At 49.0% G+C, this 19,871-nt stretch overlaps 1 protein-coding gene across 10 annotated transcripts in view; it reads right to left on the minus strand.

Annotated features, from left to right (window-relative positions):
* Positions 1-19,871, minus strand: part of TNRC6A (trinucleotide repeat containing adaptor 6A) — a 53,979-nt gene that overhangs the window by 23,795 nt on the left and 10,313 nt on the right. For 7 of the 10 annotated variants that reach the window (XM_058035720.1, XM_058035719.1, XM_058035714.1 and 4 more), the window contains exons 1-5: positions 17,936-18,029; positions 17,209-17,256; positions 14,909-14,944; positions 9,250-9,340; positions 8,239-8,260 (exon numbers count right to left, since the gene is read on the minus strand). In XM_058035720.1, coding sequence (XP_057891703.1) covers positions 8,239-8,260; positions 9,250-9,340; positions 14,909-14,944; positions 17,209-17,256; positions 17,936-17,940 — 202 coding nt within the window. In that variant the 5' untranslated portion in view covers positions 17,941-18,029. Of the gene's footprint in view, positions 1-8,238; positions 8,261-9,249; positions 9,341-14,908; positions 14,945-17,208; positions 17,257-17,935; positions 18,030-19,871 lie in introns of those variants that run through there. The other 3 variants (XM_058035715.1, XM_058035713.1, XM_058035718.1) reach the window with 2 other exon arrangements.

Here is a 19,871-nt window from a genome sequence, read left to right on the forward strand (position 1 = left end):
CTAACCAAGTTATCTCAGTTACAGGATGCCACTAACCACCTTTCTACAGCCTTTGCCAACAAATCAGCACTACACAGTTTATTTCAGCATTGAACCTTTATTTAGAAAATGTTAAAGTATTAAAAAATTAAGTTTCCCATTTAAGTATTTCCTACAGAAAACTGCTCTGGCCTGGCCCAAAAAGAACAAGGGGCAAGCAGGACCGACAGGGCACTCTGCCCTGACTCCCTGCTTTAGGGAACACAACAGGCAAAGGGACAGCTATTCCTGCCCTCAGGTGCCTGCTGCCAGCAGGAAGGGCTGCCAGCACAGGGAACGCTGCACGCAGGACAGCGCTGGCACTGGGAAAATGCCAAATGTGCAACTGCAGGTGCCAACGATCCCAGAGCCAGCAGCACGGCCCCAGCAGGGCGAGGGGAAGGTCAGACCACGGGCAGAGGGAGCACCAAGCCCAGGGGCAGGCTGGGCACAGCTCAGAAGGCAGAGAGGGGTCTGAGCTCCTGCTGTGGCACTGATGCTGCTGCTGCTGCTGCTGCTGCCACCCCTCCAGCTGCAGGGCAGCTCTGCCCCTCCTCGCTGCATTGATATGTTAATGTGCTTCCCAAATTCCTCGGATGAGATATGCATTAAGTGTCAATATTTATTGTGTGTGCAACTTCCCAAGATACCTCAATACTCGACCATGACCTCCCTCAGCACCAGGAATAATGTTACTGCACGACTGAGAGTGTAGTTTTCAGGGGCTTTTAAAACCTTTTAAATATGTTTAAAGACCATTTTATCATTCACTTTCAGGAACTGAGTCATGGGAATACAACAAAAAACAAAAACAAACTCGAGCTTTTGTTTAAGGAATCAATTTGAATGTTGTCAGTGCTACTTATGATATAATCTCTGTTTATTTCTAGTTTACGTATTCTGAAAAACATGAAATAGAAGCCTTTAGAATAAAAAGCCACTGAAGAATCAGCATCTGAGTTGTGTTTTAATGAAATATTGCATTTTGGGAAGCAGAAAAGAAAAACTTCGGAGACCTTGCTTGACAGTGGGTGGGCAGAAGCCTCAGGGTGAGGACACCCAACTTCAGCTGCCCCTCCAGGGCCCCCAGCTCCTGTGGGGCACAGCAGGGACACAGCTCTCCCAGCTCACAGCAGAGGGACAGAATCAAGGAGAGGAAAGGCCAGGACACAACTCAATTTATTGTACAGAGCACAGGGAACAGAAGGTATTGAAAGGCTATTAGATCAACTGGGAAGTTGATAAAGATCACAACCACCACTTCAGATTTCCTCAATCTAAGCTGCTCCCTATATTAAGGGAAGGCAACTGGTTCCTTGCAAAATATTTTGATGAACATAATGAGACCACAAACTGTGATTCTGACTTCTAGTTCAAAACTGAATTTCACAAGTAGGAAATAATATTAAACAAATCTATTTCTTTGGTGCTTCTAAAATTTCTTGCATTATAAATAAAGTAACTGAGAGTGACTAAGCTCTGAAGGGGGGGAGAAGTGCTATTTAAGCGAATTGCTGAGAATTTGTTGTCAATTGCATGCAGAAGGACTTTGAACTTTTCTGTGTCCAGGTACTGCAAGGGGCTCTGAAATGAAACCGCGTTCGTTCACACTCCACAAGCTGTGTAAGCAGTGCCCAAACCATAACTTCTGGGGCTCTCCCTGTGCCCCCTGCCCCAGCTGGTGCCAAGGACGACCCTTCAGAGCCTGGAGCACATCCAGCTGAGCTGAGCTGAGCTGACAGTGACACACAGAAACCCCTGTGCAGCCCCAGAGCAGCGCTGGGGCCACAGCCCCAAGCAGGACACACATACACACAAACCCCTCCAGCCTGTGGCACACACTGCTCCAGTCCTTTTCCTTCCACTGCCACCTGAAGCAGAAAACACAAACACCCTCCCCTGAGGAAATTTGAATGCAACATGCAGCACCCCGTAACACTGAGCCACTTCTCCTTCCCTGCCTCTTGCACCACTGCTGCCGGGGGTACAGTGAAACCATTTCCATCTGACACCCCTGGACACCCAGACAGAGCTGCCAGCAGCACGCCCAGGGCACCCCAGCACTCTGCTCTCCTAATTAAAGCTGCTTTAAGGCCAAGTGTGTTAGAACCGACCCCAAGGGACCTGCAGGAACTCAAATCACTTTTGACTATCAAGGAGTGCAACAAATAAACAAGGTACTCGCTGCCCAGCCAGCCCTAAGGCAGAACACCAACAGCACTTCTCTAACAGCTCATGAATATTATATTTCACATAGATTCTAAGCATTTGTTTCCTTAGCAAACACGGCAATTCTATCTACTATGATAGCAGCAAATTGTATAACACACTTGCCAGGTCCCAGGGCTAGGCTACAGAATATACAGAGTCCACAATTATATGCTAATTTTCAACTGAAATTATCCAAAGTGCAACAGAATTCCCTTGCCTTCGCTTCCCTGAGAACCACAGAGTAAGTTTTGAGCTATAAAATTCTCCCTGTCCAACATTTTCTGCTCCACAACTTCTCAGAAGGCTAAATAACACATTAATATTCCAATATGGCTACTATGAATTCCAGCACACCATAATCATTACCTTAATATTTTAATTTGCTCTAGACTAGTCACTTGTTAATAAAAGTTTGTTCTACACACCAACATTTTATTTTGAATTGTATTAAGGCAGAAAGATAGTAATAACAAACTTACAGTTTATCACAGTTAACTGACTAGCAACAGCAAGTTTACAGAAACTAGCATTAAAAATGACAGATTTTCATAAAGAACAAACCTGCTGCAAACCCTCAGAGCAGGGGATGGTGGAGTTACAGTTTACAGAGAGATTCCAAAGAAAGGCGCTTCCAACTTGTGTTGCTTTCCCACTCTGCAGATTTCATTAGAAAATGGAGGAGAAGCATGGTGTCATTTTACTGCTCCAGGAGCTGCCTGCCAACTCCTCCTGGAGCAGGGGCCCGGGGACTGGCGCTCCCCCTCCAATAAGAAATGGCAGCTGCTTGAGGAACTTTAACGCGGGTGGAGCAGCTCCCGGCCGGCGCAGGGCGCTCAGAGGCTCGGCTGCCCCGCACAAAGAGCGGCGCCAGGCCGGCAGGGCCCCGCTGCCTCCCCGCGGCGCTGCCGGAGCTGCCCCCCGAAACGCGCCGGGCGCCGCATGTCCCGGCGGGCGGGCAGGGCTGCCGGCCCGGGGCGAGCGCAGCGCGCCGCCTCTCCTGCCTCTCGCACACCTAAGATGTAGTGCTAGAATTTTCCTGCTGGAAAAATGGCCGCAGCTGTGAGCTCGGAGCTGCTCTGGAAAATATCTCGTGTTTGCCAAGGCTTTAACCCCTGCGGATCCGCACGGAGGTGAGCGCGCCCTTCCCGCGGCGCAGCGCGGCCGCAGGCCCGTCCCCTGCATTCCTGCAGTCACCCCCCGGATCCAGCAGCTAGCAGGAGAGGTTTTCCAGTCGGGAAAAGCAGGGTAAGGCAGGCGACAGCCCCGACAAACCCAGCGGGGTCTGTGCACTCGGGCCATTCCGCTGCGCCGAGAAGAACAAGCATAAGAAGTTTCCAAGGTGGGAAATATGAGTCAAAGATTTCAATTCCACACCCAGCTATTTTTAGAGCACTTTCCGTTTCACTGGGCAATTCAGTTGACTCTGTTCTGCAATGAAAGTGGCACTTTCTGGGCTGCAGGGACAGCCCGTGCTGCTCCCCTGAGCCCCACGGCCAGAGCCAGCCCAGCACTGGGCGCTGCCCGTCAATTCCTGCCCATCCATATATCCCACTGTGTGCAGGGCATTTCAGCCCTGGAGCACACACAGTCCCCATCCACACAACCATGTGCACAGGGCATTTCAGCCTCTCTGAGCTCCCACAGTCCCCATTCATACATCCCACTGTGCACAGGGCATTTCAGCCCCTCTGAGCTCCCACAGTCACCATCCACACATCCATGTGCACAGGGCATTTCAGCCCCTCTGAGCTCCCACAGTCACCATCCCTATATCCCACTGTGCACAGGGCATTTCAGCCCCTCTGAGCTCCCACAGTCCCCATCCATACATCCCACTGTGTGCAGGGGCATTTCAGCCCTGGAGCACACACAGTCCCCATCCACACATCCATGTGCACAGGGCATTTCAGCCCCTCTGAGCTCCCACAGTCCCCATCCATACATCCCACTGTGCACAGGGCATTTCAGCCCCTCTGAGCTCCCACCCTGCAGCACACACAGACTCGAAGCTGCTCCTGGAACAGCCTTTCCCTCAGTGCAGGGCTCAGCACTGGGCTGCCTGCAGGGTCTGGGCTGGGAAATTTGGGATAATGGACTGACTTGTGTGTCTAACAGCACAAGGACATATTCTGCCATCCTAGGAGGAACACTACAACTGACAATTCTACAGTATTTTCAACAAACAGGAACTCGAATTATATTTATTTTTTCCTAGAAAACCTGGTTCAAAAGAACTGGGAAGGCACATGCTGTGCAGCTGGTGCACAAACAGATAAACTTTCCACTTAGCAACTAACAGACTGGCCTCTAGCTGTCCCAAGCTCTGTTCCCTCTTTAATGACACCAGCTGGACCAAACCAGGCAGGTGAGAACCCCTGAAATCTGCAGGAATGCCACATGTGCATTTCTGACTGCAATACCATGGTACTAAATTGCTGCTGGTACCAGAAACGTTGTTGTTAGCATCCTTCTCATTACTTTAATTCCCAATCCTGAACAGGAAAACCCCGGCTCCACAAACTCCCTTGGAAGGTTCTTGTCATTTCACAGGAAGGCTGGGAGCTGCTTCAGCTGGTACAACAGCAATTTCTTCCTTAGATAAAACAACAGTTTGGAGCTGTCCAAACTACACTTAAACCAAGAAATACCCTCCCTTCCACCCCCAGCACTTAACCAGCTTCTTTTCTGAAAGAGGCACATAATTCTGAATTATTTAGAGATCCTATACTCTTGTATTTTATCCTCAGCTCATGCACAGAATAAATTATTTAAGACATTAACGTGATGGAAACTTGGAAACTAATGAAACATTAATTTGCATCCTGAACACAAGGAGGCAAAACTGGTGAAACAAGGCAAGAGCCATGTGCAGCACAAGCTTCGGATTTTGTTCCTATAGAAACTGTAGCAAAAAGTTGTGTATCTGCATCTCATGATATCTTTTCTTCCACAGCACTGCCAGTTTATGTTTCTCTGACAACTCTAAATTCCTGCTGAACTTTATAAAATACCCTTTAAATAATTCCAACATCATTAAGTTGGAACTTAACACCTCCATCAGTGAATCTTTCTCTCAAGGCAGAAAAAAAAAATAATAAAAAAATGTTTAATTACTCTGTCCTTCAGAAGAAAGACATTTCCATTCCACATGAAGATTCCCACTGGGGAGCCTCCCAAGCAGAATTCCTGCCCCCCTGGTCCAGGCTATTTTTAGCCCTTTGCTTGTGATGCCAGTGCAGCCCAAGCACAGGGTCAAATGGGCACACCAAGTGTTTGTTATTACACAGCAAAGCATCCTACCCCTCTCCTTCTTCACTGTCTGCTCAGACATGTTCTATCACTTCAGAACAAACCCAGACATCTTCATAATTCTGTAAATCTGGTCTGTGATCCCAGAAGCCTTATGGCAGGAGTTACAGAACAAAACCAACCCTTAGCCTGTATTCAAACACAATTCCATGCACTGCTTGGAAAAAGGCATGCTAAAAAACAAATGAAGAGTATTTACTAGTTATAACAGTCTTCCAGCAATTTTATTTTTTGTTTTATTTTAAATTGCTGCCCCGTGCCCAAAGACAAACCTGGAACTCCCGGTGGATTTCAGTGGGAGCCCTGGTCAGCTCAGAGGATGGAGGGGCACACAGAGAGCAGCTTCCATCGCTGCCAGGGACCCCAGGAATGCTGCAGAGCCTCCTGCAGCCCCCTCTGACTCCAGCAATGCCTGTCCAAACCAAGCCCTCAGCAGGCAGGACAATGTCCCAGTCCAGCAGCACAGCTGCCCTCAGGAGCTCCCTCCTCTCATCCTCCCACAGCACAAATCCCCTGCTCCTCCTCAGTCCAGGTGCTTTTCCCGTTGGAACACAGCCACCAGAGCACCCACTGCACTCAGAAATGCCAGGCCAGCCCTGGGAATGGTGCTGCACGGCTGGGAATGGTGCTGCAGCCCTGGGAATGGTGCTTGGGAATGGTGCTGCACGGCTGGGAATGGTGCTGCACGGCTGGGAATGGTGCTGCACGGCTGGGAATGGTGCTGCATGCCTGGGAATGGTGCTGCAGCCCTGGGAATGGTGCTTGGGAATGGTGCTGCACACCTGGGAATGGTGCTGCATGCCTGGGAATGGTGCTGCACAGCTGGGAATGGTGCTTGGGAATGGTGCTGCACACCTGGGAATGGTGCTGCATGCCTGGGAATGGTGCTGCAGCCCTGGGAATGGTGCTTGGGAATGGTGCTGCACACCTGGGAATGGTGCTGCAGCCCTGGGACTGGTGTTGCACGGCTGGGAATGGTGCTTGGGAATGGTGCTGCATGGCTGGGAATGGTGCTGCACACCTGGGAATGGTGCTGCACAGCTGGGAATGGTGCTGCACACCTGGGAATGGTGCTGCACGGCTGGGAATGGTGCTGCACACCTGGGAATGGTGCTGCACGGCTGGGAATGGTGCTGCACGGCTGGGAATGGTGCTGCACGGCTGGGAATGGTGCTGCACACCTGGGAATGGTGCTTGGGAATGGTGCTGCATGGCTGGGAATGGTGCTGCACGGCTGGGAATGGTGCTGCACGGCTGGGAATGGTGCTGCACGGCTGGGAATGGTGCTGCAGCCCTGGGAATGGTGCTGCACGGCTGGGAATGGTGCTGCAGCCCTGGGAATGGTGCTGCACGGCTGGGAATGGTGCTGCACGGCTGGGAATGGTGCTTGGGAATGGTGCTGCACACCTGGGAATGGTGCTGCACGGCTGGGAATGGTGCTGCAGCCCTGGGAATGGTGCTGCAGCCCTGGGAATGGTGCTGCACACCTGGGAATGGTGCTTGGGAATGGTGCTGCACACCTGGGAATGGTGCTGCACACCTGGGAATGGTGCTGCAGCCCTGGGAATGGTGCTGCACACCTGGGAATGGTGCCGCACACCTGGGAATGGTGCTGCACACCTGGGAATGGTGCTGCACACCTGGGAATGGTGCTTGGGAATGGTGCTGCACACCTGGGAATGGTGCTGCACACCTGGGAATGGTGCTGCAGCCCTGGGAATGGTGCTGCAGCCCTGGGAATGGTGCTGCAGAGCCCCAGGGCAGTGCCCCGAGCACAGCCTGCCTCTCCCCTCCCAGCACACCCCAGCTGGGACGTTCCTCATCACCCACCCTGGGAATGGCACTTGTGTCCCTCCTGCTCCCAGCACAGCGTGCCCCTGCCAGCCCCCTGCCTCCCAGCCCCATCCCTTCCAGCACCTTCTGATTTTTCCAGCAGGAATTCCATCTCTGCTCAGCAGCACTGGAGCATCTGCCACTGCCCCAGGAAGTGTTAAATTAAACCAGCATTCCCAGAAAACTTCAAGCACTCCACATAGCCACCTCAGCAGTTACTGTGCACTTCCCAACAAACAGGTGAGGAGCTAAAACTCAAGAGAAAGTGAAAAGAAGCTTTTTTTCCCCTTTGTAGGAGCTGGTTGGGATGCAGAGCCCTACAAACCACAGTGCTCCCACCTGCCATGAATATTGAAATTACAGCTCATGGGTACTGGCACCCTGATCATTCTGCAGGGTGAGCCCTCCATATGCAGGAGTAAAACTGGACACATTAATTACTGGACACATTAATTACTTCTCCATCAAGTGTTCCCAGTCCCAGCTGCACTTAAAATATCTGTAAATTAAGTTTCCAACAGATCCATCCTACACACAGTTATTCTGAAGTGTTGGTGCACTTTTCAAACAACGCAAAAAGGGGAAGGAAAAAGCAAGCAGGGAAGGAACTTCAGGTGTCATGTCCATGCCTGGTGCTCTGTCAGTAAATAAGAATGGAAAACAGGAAGATCAGCAACTCCAGTCCCTGGATAAACCCTGTGCTGATACTCTTCTAGACTTTTGTGGTCACTTTGAAAAAGTGCAGCTGAAATCTCAAGGGTCCCATCTGTCACTTTTGGGAGGAGATTTCAGGTGAAACATTTGATTCAACACATTTTAAACCCCAGAAATAATACACAGAGTAGAACTAACTGTAAAGTAACTTACCTTTGATTTTTTGTTCAATGGCCTAGAACAAGAAAAAAGAAGTGTCAGTGATTTTTGCAGATAAGAGAGAAACCACATATACACATACCACTTCATAAAGCAACATTAGCATTTGACTTTCCTCTTTTAAAATGGTTTCAAGTTATTTAATTATCTACTTCAGAAGCCTCTCTCTAACCAACCCAGGCCTATTATTCCTTATGTTTAAAAAGCTGTTTAAATGTTATAGAAGACAAAATTAATTTGAAAGATAACTACATGAAACAGACCAAATTAAACTTGCAAATTAAGATGTTTTAAGTGAGTTAAAAACTGTGCCTGGAAGCAAAGAGCTGCTGCCACTTTTATTGCAGAACAGGGCAGGGAAGGGGGAGTGACCTGGAAATTGCAAAGAATAAGAGAGCAAATGCCAAATCTTCAAGGCTTTCATTTGCAAGATTCATTGGTTACACCTGTACTGTGGCCAGGATGAGAGATCTATTTGAATAAAAGTTTATCACAGGATAAAATGCCTTGCCATGATGAGGATCTTGTCAGGAAACAGGGATTCTGAAGTATTTACAAGCATTTCTCTGACGTTTCCACTCCTAAACATCTTTGCTGTCAATATTTTCTTTTTTATTAAATTATTATTCCCTACTACAAATTCTCTCGTGGCATGTTTCCATACTGAAGAATAAGAAGATATATGAAAATAAGGAAGCAGCTGAAAGCCACTGCTTTAAAATGGCATTTTTATTCTACTAGTAAATACATTAACACTGAGGTGCTACAAACCTGAGACTGCCTCAACTGACCATCAGGAAATAGAAGGGTCACCCCAGATGAAAATTTAGTTTTGTAAGAAACTACACAGAGCCAATTACAATGCTCCAACATGTCAGTTACCTCTAAATAACTGACAGCACAGCTAAATTTAAAACATTAAATTAATAAGAGAACACTTGTTTTTACTAGTGATGAAACAAGTCACCTCCAAGCACAGGGGTTTCTCCTCAGTGCTCCACATACCTTTTTTTGAGCAGCTTCCTTTTTCTTCTTGTCTTCTTTTCTCTTTTTCCTTTCTTCCATCAACTGTTCTTCCTCTTCTTGCACTAAATCCCTGAACCACACAGTTTGCAATTAACTCTCCCAAAATACAATCTGTACACACTTAGATTCATTTTAGAACAATTATTTTCACAGCGACATAAAGGAACTGGGGAATTTTGCCTCTAATTGGATCCTATTTCTGCAGGGACTGTCACTGTCAGGGCAAGCCCCCAGCGACAGGACTTGCAGTGCAGATGTGGTGTCACGCTGCATGTGAGGAGCTCCTTCTGCCAAAGCTTACAGGGAAGCTTGGACTTGCATTTGGTTCAAAAGCCAGCAAGTTCAGATGTTGTTTAGTGTCCCCTGAACTGGAGTGACTGAGCTGTGGCACATGGCAGCCTCGAGTGCTCCTGCAGTGGCCAAAGCCACCAACCCCTGTGATGCTGCCCCATCCCAAAGCCCCTCTGCAGGATCCACCCCGGGCGGGCAGGGGCAGGGCACAGCTGGCACAGCTGGCACAGCAGGGGCACAGCACAGCTGGCACAGCAGGGGCACAGCAGGGCCATTTCAGAGCTCCCGCTCCGAGAAACAAAACCGTAACTGGGCAAAAGTGAAACCAAAACTCGGAACGGTAATTAACAACACTCGTTCATTACCACAGCATCTCTGCCCAAACCTGAGCAGGAACAGCTCTGCCCAGCTCATGCTGCTCAAAAACAGATTTCCAAATGTTTTGGAGAAAAAGAACTAACAGTGTCACTATGGGGCAGTGACTGCACGGTGTGTGTCTGCCTGGAAACACTGAGCTGGCTCTGCTTTAACCCCAAAGCTCCCATAAACCTCCAGTTTTCAGTAAGACAGTTCGATAGTCTGTCAGAAGCAATGCAAATTGAATGTATTAAACCACAAGATAGTCTACAGGTACTAAAACTTCATTACTTTTCTAGATATATAAACAACCAGTTAATTCTACTTCTAACTCAGCTCGAGCCCCTTTCAGAGCGAGTGCAGGCATCAGCTTCCACTGACCAGATTTTGGCTTTTGAGATTTTCTAATAACAGAAAGCAAGCAGCAGCTACTTCTTTTAAGAAAGAAGGGCTTCTGATGTGCTAAGGTATGCAAAATAATTAGCCAGGAGTGTTATTTCTGAGAGCCCCTGCACTGCCAGAGGAATCACAGCCATCAAACACAATGTGGCTGTTTTGCATTTTATCACAGCTCCATCAGCTGGCTGTGAGATCCACCGAGGAGGATTCACTGCAAAAGCAATCTCGCATTTACAATTAGGTCTCCAAAATGATTTCATGGACAACTAAGGGGTCAGATACCTAAGTGCAGAAACAATTCCAGTTCCATTTAGAGCGATCCCTGCTCCCTGTGCAAATGCGAGGCAATGATTAACCTGCAGTGACATCCGTGCATTACAAAGGTGACACCTCAGTCAGCTCTGTCCCACCCTGAGCATTTGGAACCGCGGGGATGCTGGTGACGCTGACCCTCGGTTTGGGTGATTTGGGACAGTCCAAATTGTAACAGGCAATTTGAACTGGGGAGCAGCACCAGGTGTGGAGCCAGTACAGAATAAAGCTCTCAGAGATCCCAGCCCCTTCCCCTCGGAGCAGAACACTGGTTTGCTCCTTGGAACCCAGTGCTGGGCTGGGCCCGCTGAGCTGCAGCAGCTGTAACACCCTGAGCAGCCACCAGCACTTGTTGTGTGTAACAAATTTCAGTCTGTCACATGCCAAAACTGCATTAACTGAAAAATCATTCTGCTTTTAGAAGAAAGCTGTGGCACATTCAACAGCAAGCAGAATGCAAAGTAGTATTTTCACAGGAAAAAAAAAAACACCTCATCAATCCTGCTACAGTTAAATCAACACAATTACATTTCACTTTGGGAATACAGATGCTAACAACTAACATACCAATATCTCTGGAATATTCCACCAGAGCATCACTGGGTTTTTGTCACACAGGAACAACAGAACTCCTAAATTCTGACACTGTGTCAATTCAAGTTTTATCTTTTCAAGACAAACAGATTTTAGATTACAAAGCAAACTTAGGAGACATAACTCCCCCCTACGATTAGGATCAGAACTCTAGGTATTCCCTAGATAAAAACCATCCACCTATAGTTCATTATGAGTTTTTAAGGGTATTAATTACCACTATAACATCAAATCTCAGAGCAAAACTGACCCAATTGGCACAACTAAGCAGCAATAGCAAAGCCCTTCCTGTCCCTGCCTTTCCCTGAAAACTGAACACTTCAAGTAAGACAGGCCTATTCACCATCCTCAATACACAAACTTAAACCTGAGACAAAAATTCACATTTGCCTCCTCAGTCATCAGAGTCTCACGCAGGACGCCTGAATTTCCATTTCTGACAGCTGGAAGCATGAGTCTCCTTTATTCTCCCCAGCACAGAAATGCAGGGCCCTCTCACCAGCCAGCAGGTGATGGGATTGCTGCCTCTGGCTCCAGCCTCTGCTGGAACACATCACAAACTCCCTTTCTGACACTGCTCCTTGAGGAGCAGAAGTGGGACGTGGCATTTCCCATTTATCCCCTGGGCTCACAGCCCCCTGGTTCTGCAGACAGGGCAGCAGCAGCTCCACAGGAACCACCGGAGCAACCTGGGCTTGTGGAAACCACACAGAGCCAGAAAATGAACAGGTTCACTGCTGGGCTTTCCCCACACCTGGCAGCTCTAACCCATCCATCTTGAGTGGCCAAAGTGTTTGCAGCAGCACGCTGCCCATCAGCTGGCCCAGGAAGAGCAGGGACAGAGCATTCCATGGATAAGGTGAATTTACAAACAGCTCTGTGGCTCCCCATCACACACCCAGCCTCCACCAGAGCACAGGCTATGTCCTCCTCCTCCTGGGTAACGGGATTAGCTCGCTCAAGGTTAAACGGCCTTAGCAGAAATGCAAACCATATTTTTCAATTTAGATCAAGTGAAAATAAAACACCCCGGCAATAGGAAATCCACGTCGGAGACAGAACAAAGGCCTCCGGTTTCAACAGCTTAACTTGAAAGGTGCTTTATTTTCAAGTGAGGCAAAATGAAAATGGATCTTGATCTCAGGAGAGACTGCACATTTAATGGCTCTGAAGGTGGGCAAGGAGAAGCTGCTGTTATCTGCATAAATTTAAGCAGACCGAGGGTCAGATAAATATTTACCGTTATTTATTTAACAGAAAATTTTTGTTCCGATTGTGTACCCCAGCACAATTCTTCTTTGTATACAGGGGGAAAAAAATCCAACAAACTACAAAAATACTTCCCTCAATTAAGCTATTAAAAAGCCCAGAAGAAACAAAACCAACTTTTTAGTCTTCTAAGACAGGTTATCAAGACGGCACAAGGCATTTTATTTTTGTATGACCTGATTTGTTATTTGGCTTCTGAAGTGGAAAAAACTGTCATGTTCTAACTGCAAACATTTCAGGTAATATTTGTATCAAAACGTGCTTCACTTATTACTTTACTTCTTGAAAAAAAAGTACTATTAATGTTTAATTTCTAAAGCTCCAGCTTAGCATTGTAAAAATACCTGGGCTGAAACAGACATGGTTAACCTTTATTCTTGTGTTGCAGAAGAGCAAAATCAAGTTCACCCATATTTCCCCTGGCAGACAGGCTGAGGATGAAGTAATTAATGTTTGTGCAGCTATGCTATCTTTGCTGTTACAATTTATCAAAGTGCAACATGTTTTGCCACAATAAAATCAAAATTCTATCCCCACACTGAGGAAATGATGGTTGCAACAACTGTGAGCTCCCATCCATCACTGGAGGGATGAACAGAGCTATGGAGCAAACACACAAGTAAGAATTAGAAGTGATTATACACAGCATCTTCTGAAACCAGTGTAAAATTTCCAGTGCTGGACATATTAAATTTTTTTAAAATAAATAAATAAATAAATAAATCCTTTCTACCATTTTCTCTTCTTCTAGTTATAAATTAACTTGCAGTGCTACAGGTGGAACACTGCCAGGTAGCTACAGGTAAGTATCAGGCATTGAAAGATCTTTAACAGTTCTGCAAAGACAGCACCACGTGCTCAGCCTACAGCTGATCTTCTGCACAGACTTTCAAATGTTCCTGAGACTGATAAATCTTCTGTATTCTGACCTGCAAGCTCCCTCATCTCTCAATTTTTTGAAAAGACACAATTACATAAAGTTGCCAATGAACGTGATTTCTCAGGCTCTGTAAAAACCAACAGCTAGCTTTCCTACTCACCAGCATTCTACAAAAATCAATTATAAAATGTGTATTTTGATTAAAATGGGATCCTACCATCCTTTATCAATGCCATCCACAGAACAGCACACTACACCAAAGGAGCACTTGGAGTTTATGAAACAGACACGAGTACTTTGAAGTTAACAAAATAATCCCAACAAACCCTGCCAGAGCCTCAGATGGAAAAGCTCTGGCACCTGAACCCACCCAGCGTGTTCCTGGGAGCACTGAGAGCCTCAGGCAGTGAGAACAAAACAAACCCACTCATTTCCAGACGTGTGTGTGTGTGTGTGTGTTCTTTCCAGCTATTAACAGAGAGGAGAGGTGCTGCCAAGCTAAAAACTGGGAAAAAATACTCCAATGAATAATTAATTAGAAAATGTGTATCAGCTACTTTCTTTTTTGCTTTTAAATACCTCAGGTCTTTAAATTTCCACCCTAAAGGTGAAGCGACAGAATCCTACCTACCACATCTGCCATGCCAGTCACCTGGAATCCTCTCAGCTTTCCCATTTCCCTAACACAAACTGGCTCCTCAGAATGATGCTCCCAAATACAGGGACTACAAATGGACCACAATTCTGGAATATTTGGGTTGGCTTTGCCCTTGAGTTTCACCCAAGATGTTTGCTGCTACACAAGCAGACAAAAGACAGATCTCCTTCCCAAGAAGTTTATCACCCAGCCACACAGGACTCCAGCAGCAGCCATAAACAATCCCTATCTTCCTGTAACAAATGAGGAACCAGGAAGGCAGATTAAACTGCTCCTCCACAGTCAGCTGCTCGAGCCCAGCAGCAACCTGCCCCTCTCCTGCTGCTGCAGTGCTGCTGCTGCACCCCTGGAACACCAAAGGGACCCCACGGGGACACCTGGCAGCCCTGCACAGCCTCAAGGGTGTCTGTGGAACAGAAAGGGATGTGTCATTTACCCAAGTGTCTGTAAAGGTCCTGGAAGCGTGAACAGAATGTTTATGAGGAAAAAGACCCATCCCCAGAAACCCAACAGAAAATCAAATGCTTACACATCAACAGAAACAACTACATTTCTCCCTGGTTTATATGTCTCTATCACTGGGCCAGCTCTAAGTTTTCCCTGCAGCAGATAAGAAAAATATCACAGAAATATGGCAGTTATTATTACATGAAAGCATAAAAATCAGTTGTACAGTGATAACTTTGCAGAGCACATGGATGGAAGCTAGGGGTGAGAAGCTTGCTCTCCCAGCACATGGCCAGTCTGCAACCAAGGTGGGCAGAACCACAGGTGAATGGAAGCAATGGAGACTCTTCCCTATGGTTTGCATGCTTGTGAAGCAACAGCCAAAGCCCTGGGTTTGGGAACATGATTGTCAATGTATTTCAGATATTTACCTTCTCTCAGTTCCACATAAATGAGGCAGGAAAGCCCTGTTTACCAAACAGAATTGAAAAGTTATTCCTTAAATCAGAAGAACTAAATGGTGATTTGCAGCAGTCCTGATTTTAACCAAATTTAACTCTTACATTTCCCTAGGTAAGAGCAGACACTCTTGTTGTGGCTGATCAGGTGACACTTAATTGGTAACATGATGCCACAACAGAGCGTGGATGGATTGATTTAATCACTGTCGCCAGTCATGCACTAAGCTGATTTTTGAGACCAGGAATATTTGCACAGCACCAGGCATGTATGAATTTTAGAGAGAACATAGACCAAATGAGGATTCTTTTCCAAAAGGCCAGACAAGCCAAATGCTAATCCTGAGTGTGAAACAGGAATCACTCCAATGGGATAAGCAAGCTGCACTGAAAGCTGTAATACTTTTCCTATCACAAACCCACAGTCTAGGCCACTATTCCCAGCAAGATTAAAAAGTGTATTTGCTACCCATTAATTTATAAGCATGAACTCCAGAAGTGACTTCAGAACACAAAACAAAGCCAACATCCCATGGAGTTCACAGTCTACATCCACACACTGTGAAATCTGAGATTAACATAAACTCTAGCACAGGTCTGTGTACTTTGCCAGGAAAGGATATTTGCTCTTTTACAGTTCCACTAGGTCACTGCAAATTTAATAAGCCAGTAAATAATGATATTGGAGGAAGAACGAGGGCTATCTGCTGAGCTCTACCCCAGTAAAACAATTAATCAGGTCTACCCAGCACAGGCATGCCATGGTTTATCAGCTGTGTGCTCATACAACGAGAGCTCCCTGGCTAAACATAAACCAGCCGGGGCATTAATGTGAACTTCAAACCAGTTCAGAACCTTTTAAATGAATAAAACATACTCTTCTGTGTCAGAGAGACACGGGACCCGTTCCATAGCAGAATTTACTCTCCAAGCACCGAATTTTGGAAGCTCTGTAGTTTCCTTTCACTTCCCCTCACACTCAGCACCGCCTGCCAGCATGACAAGATCTCTGCTAAGGTCATAAAAATGTGAAGATCTCCTGACTTACTACGACTGGCACCAAGTAGTGCTCCGAACTCAGCACTCTGTCACTCTGAATAACAGTTCTGAAATCACTTCTGGCATGGCGACTGCAGCGAGTCCCTGAACACTGATGGGTTACCTCAGAGGCTCCCAGGCACCCCAAATATTCCCTGCATTTCAACAACAACGTGGGGAAATTAATTAACTGATTACACATCATTAAGTGTATCAGCAAAATAAAAAAACCAAAAGGAAGACACGCACTGAGAGCAGTTTTCAGATTCCACAGCCCAATCACAGCTCACCCTGGAAGCTGGAGACTGCTCGGGCTCAGGAGAGAAGGGAAAAAGCAGGGCACCAAACCTGAGATTCTATCTGCTATACTCAGGGTTCAGGCACATCTCAAACGGCCCCAGTGGAAATCCCTTTAACGGATCACTAGCAAAAGGCCTTTAAAGGTCTAACTGAAAAAGAACCCAAAAAGGAAGCAGGACAGAAGTTGAAAACAAAGAATGTAACCCATAGAGCGGATACTTGCGAGAAAGTCACCTGACCAAAACCAAACGGTGCAGAAGAAACAACTGCTTAAACACAAAGAGATACACTTTAGGGCACAGAATTCTTCCTTCAACGTGACCCTGAACTCCCGAGTTAAGGAGTTAACTCCCCAGCCCATTCTGCTAATCTCTCATTCTAAAAACTACACGTAAACAGGACATTCACCAGCTAACTCTTCATGGCAAAAGAGGCACAGCCAGTGGTTATATTGGTTATATGGCAACATAGAGTTTAATCCAGCTCTTGCCACAACTGTCTTGCCTCCAAACAATATTTGGCTGAAGTGTATAAAAGAACCCCAAACTCTTCATTCATTTTCCAGTTATTCTTAGGTACTACAACTTAGTGCAGAAAAGTTATTTTTCTCTTCAAAAACCTCCCCTATTAAATAAACTGCATTAAACATCTGAAGTAGTTAAAAAAAAAAAAAAAGCTAAAAAGGTGTTTAGTCTACAGAATTAACTAAGCTTGCAATAGACAGCGTTTTCAAACTCTATTTCCCCATGCAATAGACAGCGTTTTCAAACTCTGTCTATTTCCCCATGCAATAGACAGCGTTTTCAAATTCAGATTTTTTTTTTATCCTTACAATTAACAAGAGATTAAAGCTCCCGATAAAGCCCACAACTACTCCTAGCCCTAGGCCACCTTTCCATCTAAATAGTGGGAGGGAATTTAAATGAGTCTCTTACCTGCTTAGTTTTCTTTCGACTTCTTTGGTAGCTTTAGCTTCCAATTCTCTGCAACAGAAAGTGGTATTGGTTTCCATGTCAACAGCAATGCAGCAGGAAAATAAAGCCGGTGCGGGTCAGGATGCACAGGGAGCTCAGGTGGGTTGGTCAGGACGGATGGGGAGAGCAGGGACCGGCGGGGACGGGCGGCGGTGTCCCCGGGGCGGGCGAGGGGAGCGGGCGGGCCCTGCCCGTGCCAGCCCTGCCCGTGCCAGCCCGGTGTGCCCGGGCACCATCCCTGCGCCCGCAGCGGCCACCGGAGCCCATCCGCATCCCGGCGCCCCGCACCCATCCCCGCGCCCTCCCCGCACTCCGCCGTCTCAAGGACTTTAAGGAAAACGATTCTGCTGCATCACTTCAGCCGCCAGCGCGCTCCGAGCGCGGCACCGGCTCGCTCCGTGCGGCACCGGGATGCTCCGCGCCGCTCCGGTTCGCTCCGTGCCGCACCGGCGGCCACGGGCGCTGCCGGCCCCGCAGAGCCAACTCGGAGCCGGGGAGGGCACGGCTCGGCCCGGGCGGGGGGACCGGCACACCCCGCTCCGGGCGGGCGCCGCGGCCCCTCCGGGCGGCCCCTCGGCCGGCGGCGCTGCCGCGGGAGCCCGATCCCCATCGCGTCCGCCGCGGCTCCGCGGGGCTGCCCCGCCGCCCGGCCCTTCCCCGCCCGGCCCGGCGCCGCCCGGCCCGGTACCTCATGTATGTAAAGTGCTCGGAGTCCGTCCCGGAGGCTGCGGCGCGGGCCCGGCGCGGCCGGCGGCTCTAGGCGGGCTGAGCCCGGCGCTGCGGAGCGGGAGGGCCCGGCAGCTGCAGCCGCAGCTCCGCCGCCATTTCCTGCCGCCGCCGCCCGCCCGCCCCGCGCGCAGGAAGCGAACCCGCCCCGGCCGCGCTTCCGGGGCGCCCGCCCGGGGGGAGCGGGGCCGGGAGAGGGGGAACGGGAGCGGGAGAGGGGGAACGGGAGAGGGGGAACGGGAGCGGGGGAGCGGGGCCGGCACGGGGGGAGCGGGGCCGGGAGAGGGGGAACGGGGCCGGCACGGGGGGAGCGGGGCCGGGAGAGGGGGAACGGGAACGGGGGAGCGGGGCCGGCACGGGGGGAACGGGGCCGGGAGAGGGGGAACGGGAACGGGGGAACGGGGCCGGGAGAGGGGGAACGGGAACGGGGGAACGGGGCCGGCACGGGGGGAACGGGGCCGGGAGAGGGGGAACGGGAACGGGGGAACGGGGCCGGCACGGGGGGAGCGGGGGAACGGGGGAAGCGGGACCAGGAGCGGGATCCCGGCGCGGGGGGAGCGGGACAGGGAACGGGAACGGGGCATGGAGCGGGACCCCGAGCCTGTCCCGGGCCGCTCATCGGGGCTGGGAGCCCGGGAGCCTCGGGCCGGGTACCGTCCGGGTGACAGAGTCACGGAATCATCACTTCGGCTGTGCCAGGGGAGTTTGGGGTCAATTTTGGAGAAAGGTTCTTTCCCCCGAGGGTGCTGGCACTGCCCAGGCTCCCCAGGGATGGGCACGGCCTGAGGCTGCCAGGAGGCTTTGGCCAGGGATGCTCACGGGGGATTGTTGGGGTGTCCTCTGCACAGCCAAGAGTTGGGCTGGGTGATCCCTGACGGTCCCTTCCAGCTAAGGAGATTCTGTGATCAAGGCTGGAGGAGATCTTTACTTCAGCAGCACTACCACTGTAACCCCTAAACCCCAGAACAGCATCACCCAGTGCCAGATCAGACACCTCTCAAACACTCCCAGGGATGGGGTCTCCACCACCTCCCTGGGCAGCCCTTCCAAAGCCTAACCACCTGAAAAGTGAACAAACAATTTCTAATGTCTAATCTGAACCTCCCGTGTCTCAGCTTAAGGCCGTGTCCTCTTGTCCTCTCTCTGCAGCATGGCAGAGGAGATGAGCCCCACCTCACTATGCCCTCCTGGCTGGGGATTTTGGGGAGCAATAAAGTCCCACACACGGATGCAGCCATTACTTATCCCAGTGACACACAGGAATTCCAGGCACTCTCAGCAGAACACAGTGGTTCCTCAGGTGATGCAGGACAAGGCACAGATGGACAGAACATCTATTTCCATGTGTGTTTCCCTGTGTGGGGCAACTACCCCAGGGTGCTGCTGCTGCTGTGCCAGCTCTATGCCCAGCTTGGGGCATCAGTAACTGGCACATACAAGAGTTAATGTCTAAATAACCACACAGACATTTCTCTAAACCTTCCACTGACTGTTGGGTTGAGGGAGGAAATAGAAGAGTCCCAGCACTGGCAAACTTGATGAGAGATCGATATATGTGAACATGGAGCTTAATCCAAAACACACAGAGATACTTCAAATGCAGCAGATGAAGAGTGAGGAGTATGTGAGCCATGCTCTGTTACTGGACTAGGCTTCAGTAACAATGTCACAGGAATTAGAAAAATCAAATCGGTCAAAGGGCTGATAATGGATTGGAATTGAGAGTGGTAATGTCAGGAACACAAACCCGAGAGTGGACAGGAATTCCCAGTAAATGCTTCTGCAGCTGACAAGCACTCCCATCAAGGTTTTGTTGCCATGGGGAAGTTCTTGCTCTCTCCTGACCCCAGCTGCACATTGGCACCAGCATTTTCCAGCCCAGTTTTTGGCCTTTGCTG

Source organism: Melospiza georgiana, chromosome 16 (assembly GCF_028018845.1).
Source record: "Melospiza georgiana isolate bMelGeo1 chromosome 16, bMelGeo1.pri, whole genome shotgun sequence".
NCBI lineage: Eukaryota > Metazoa > Chordata > Aves > Passeriformes > Passerellidae > Melospiza > Melospiza georgiana.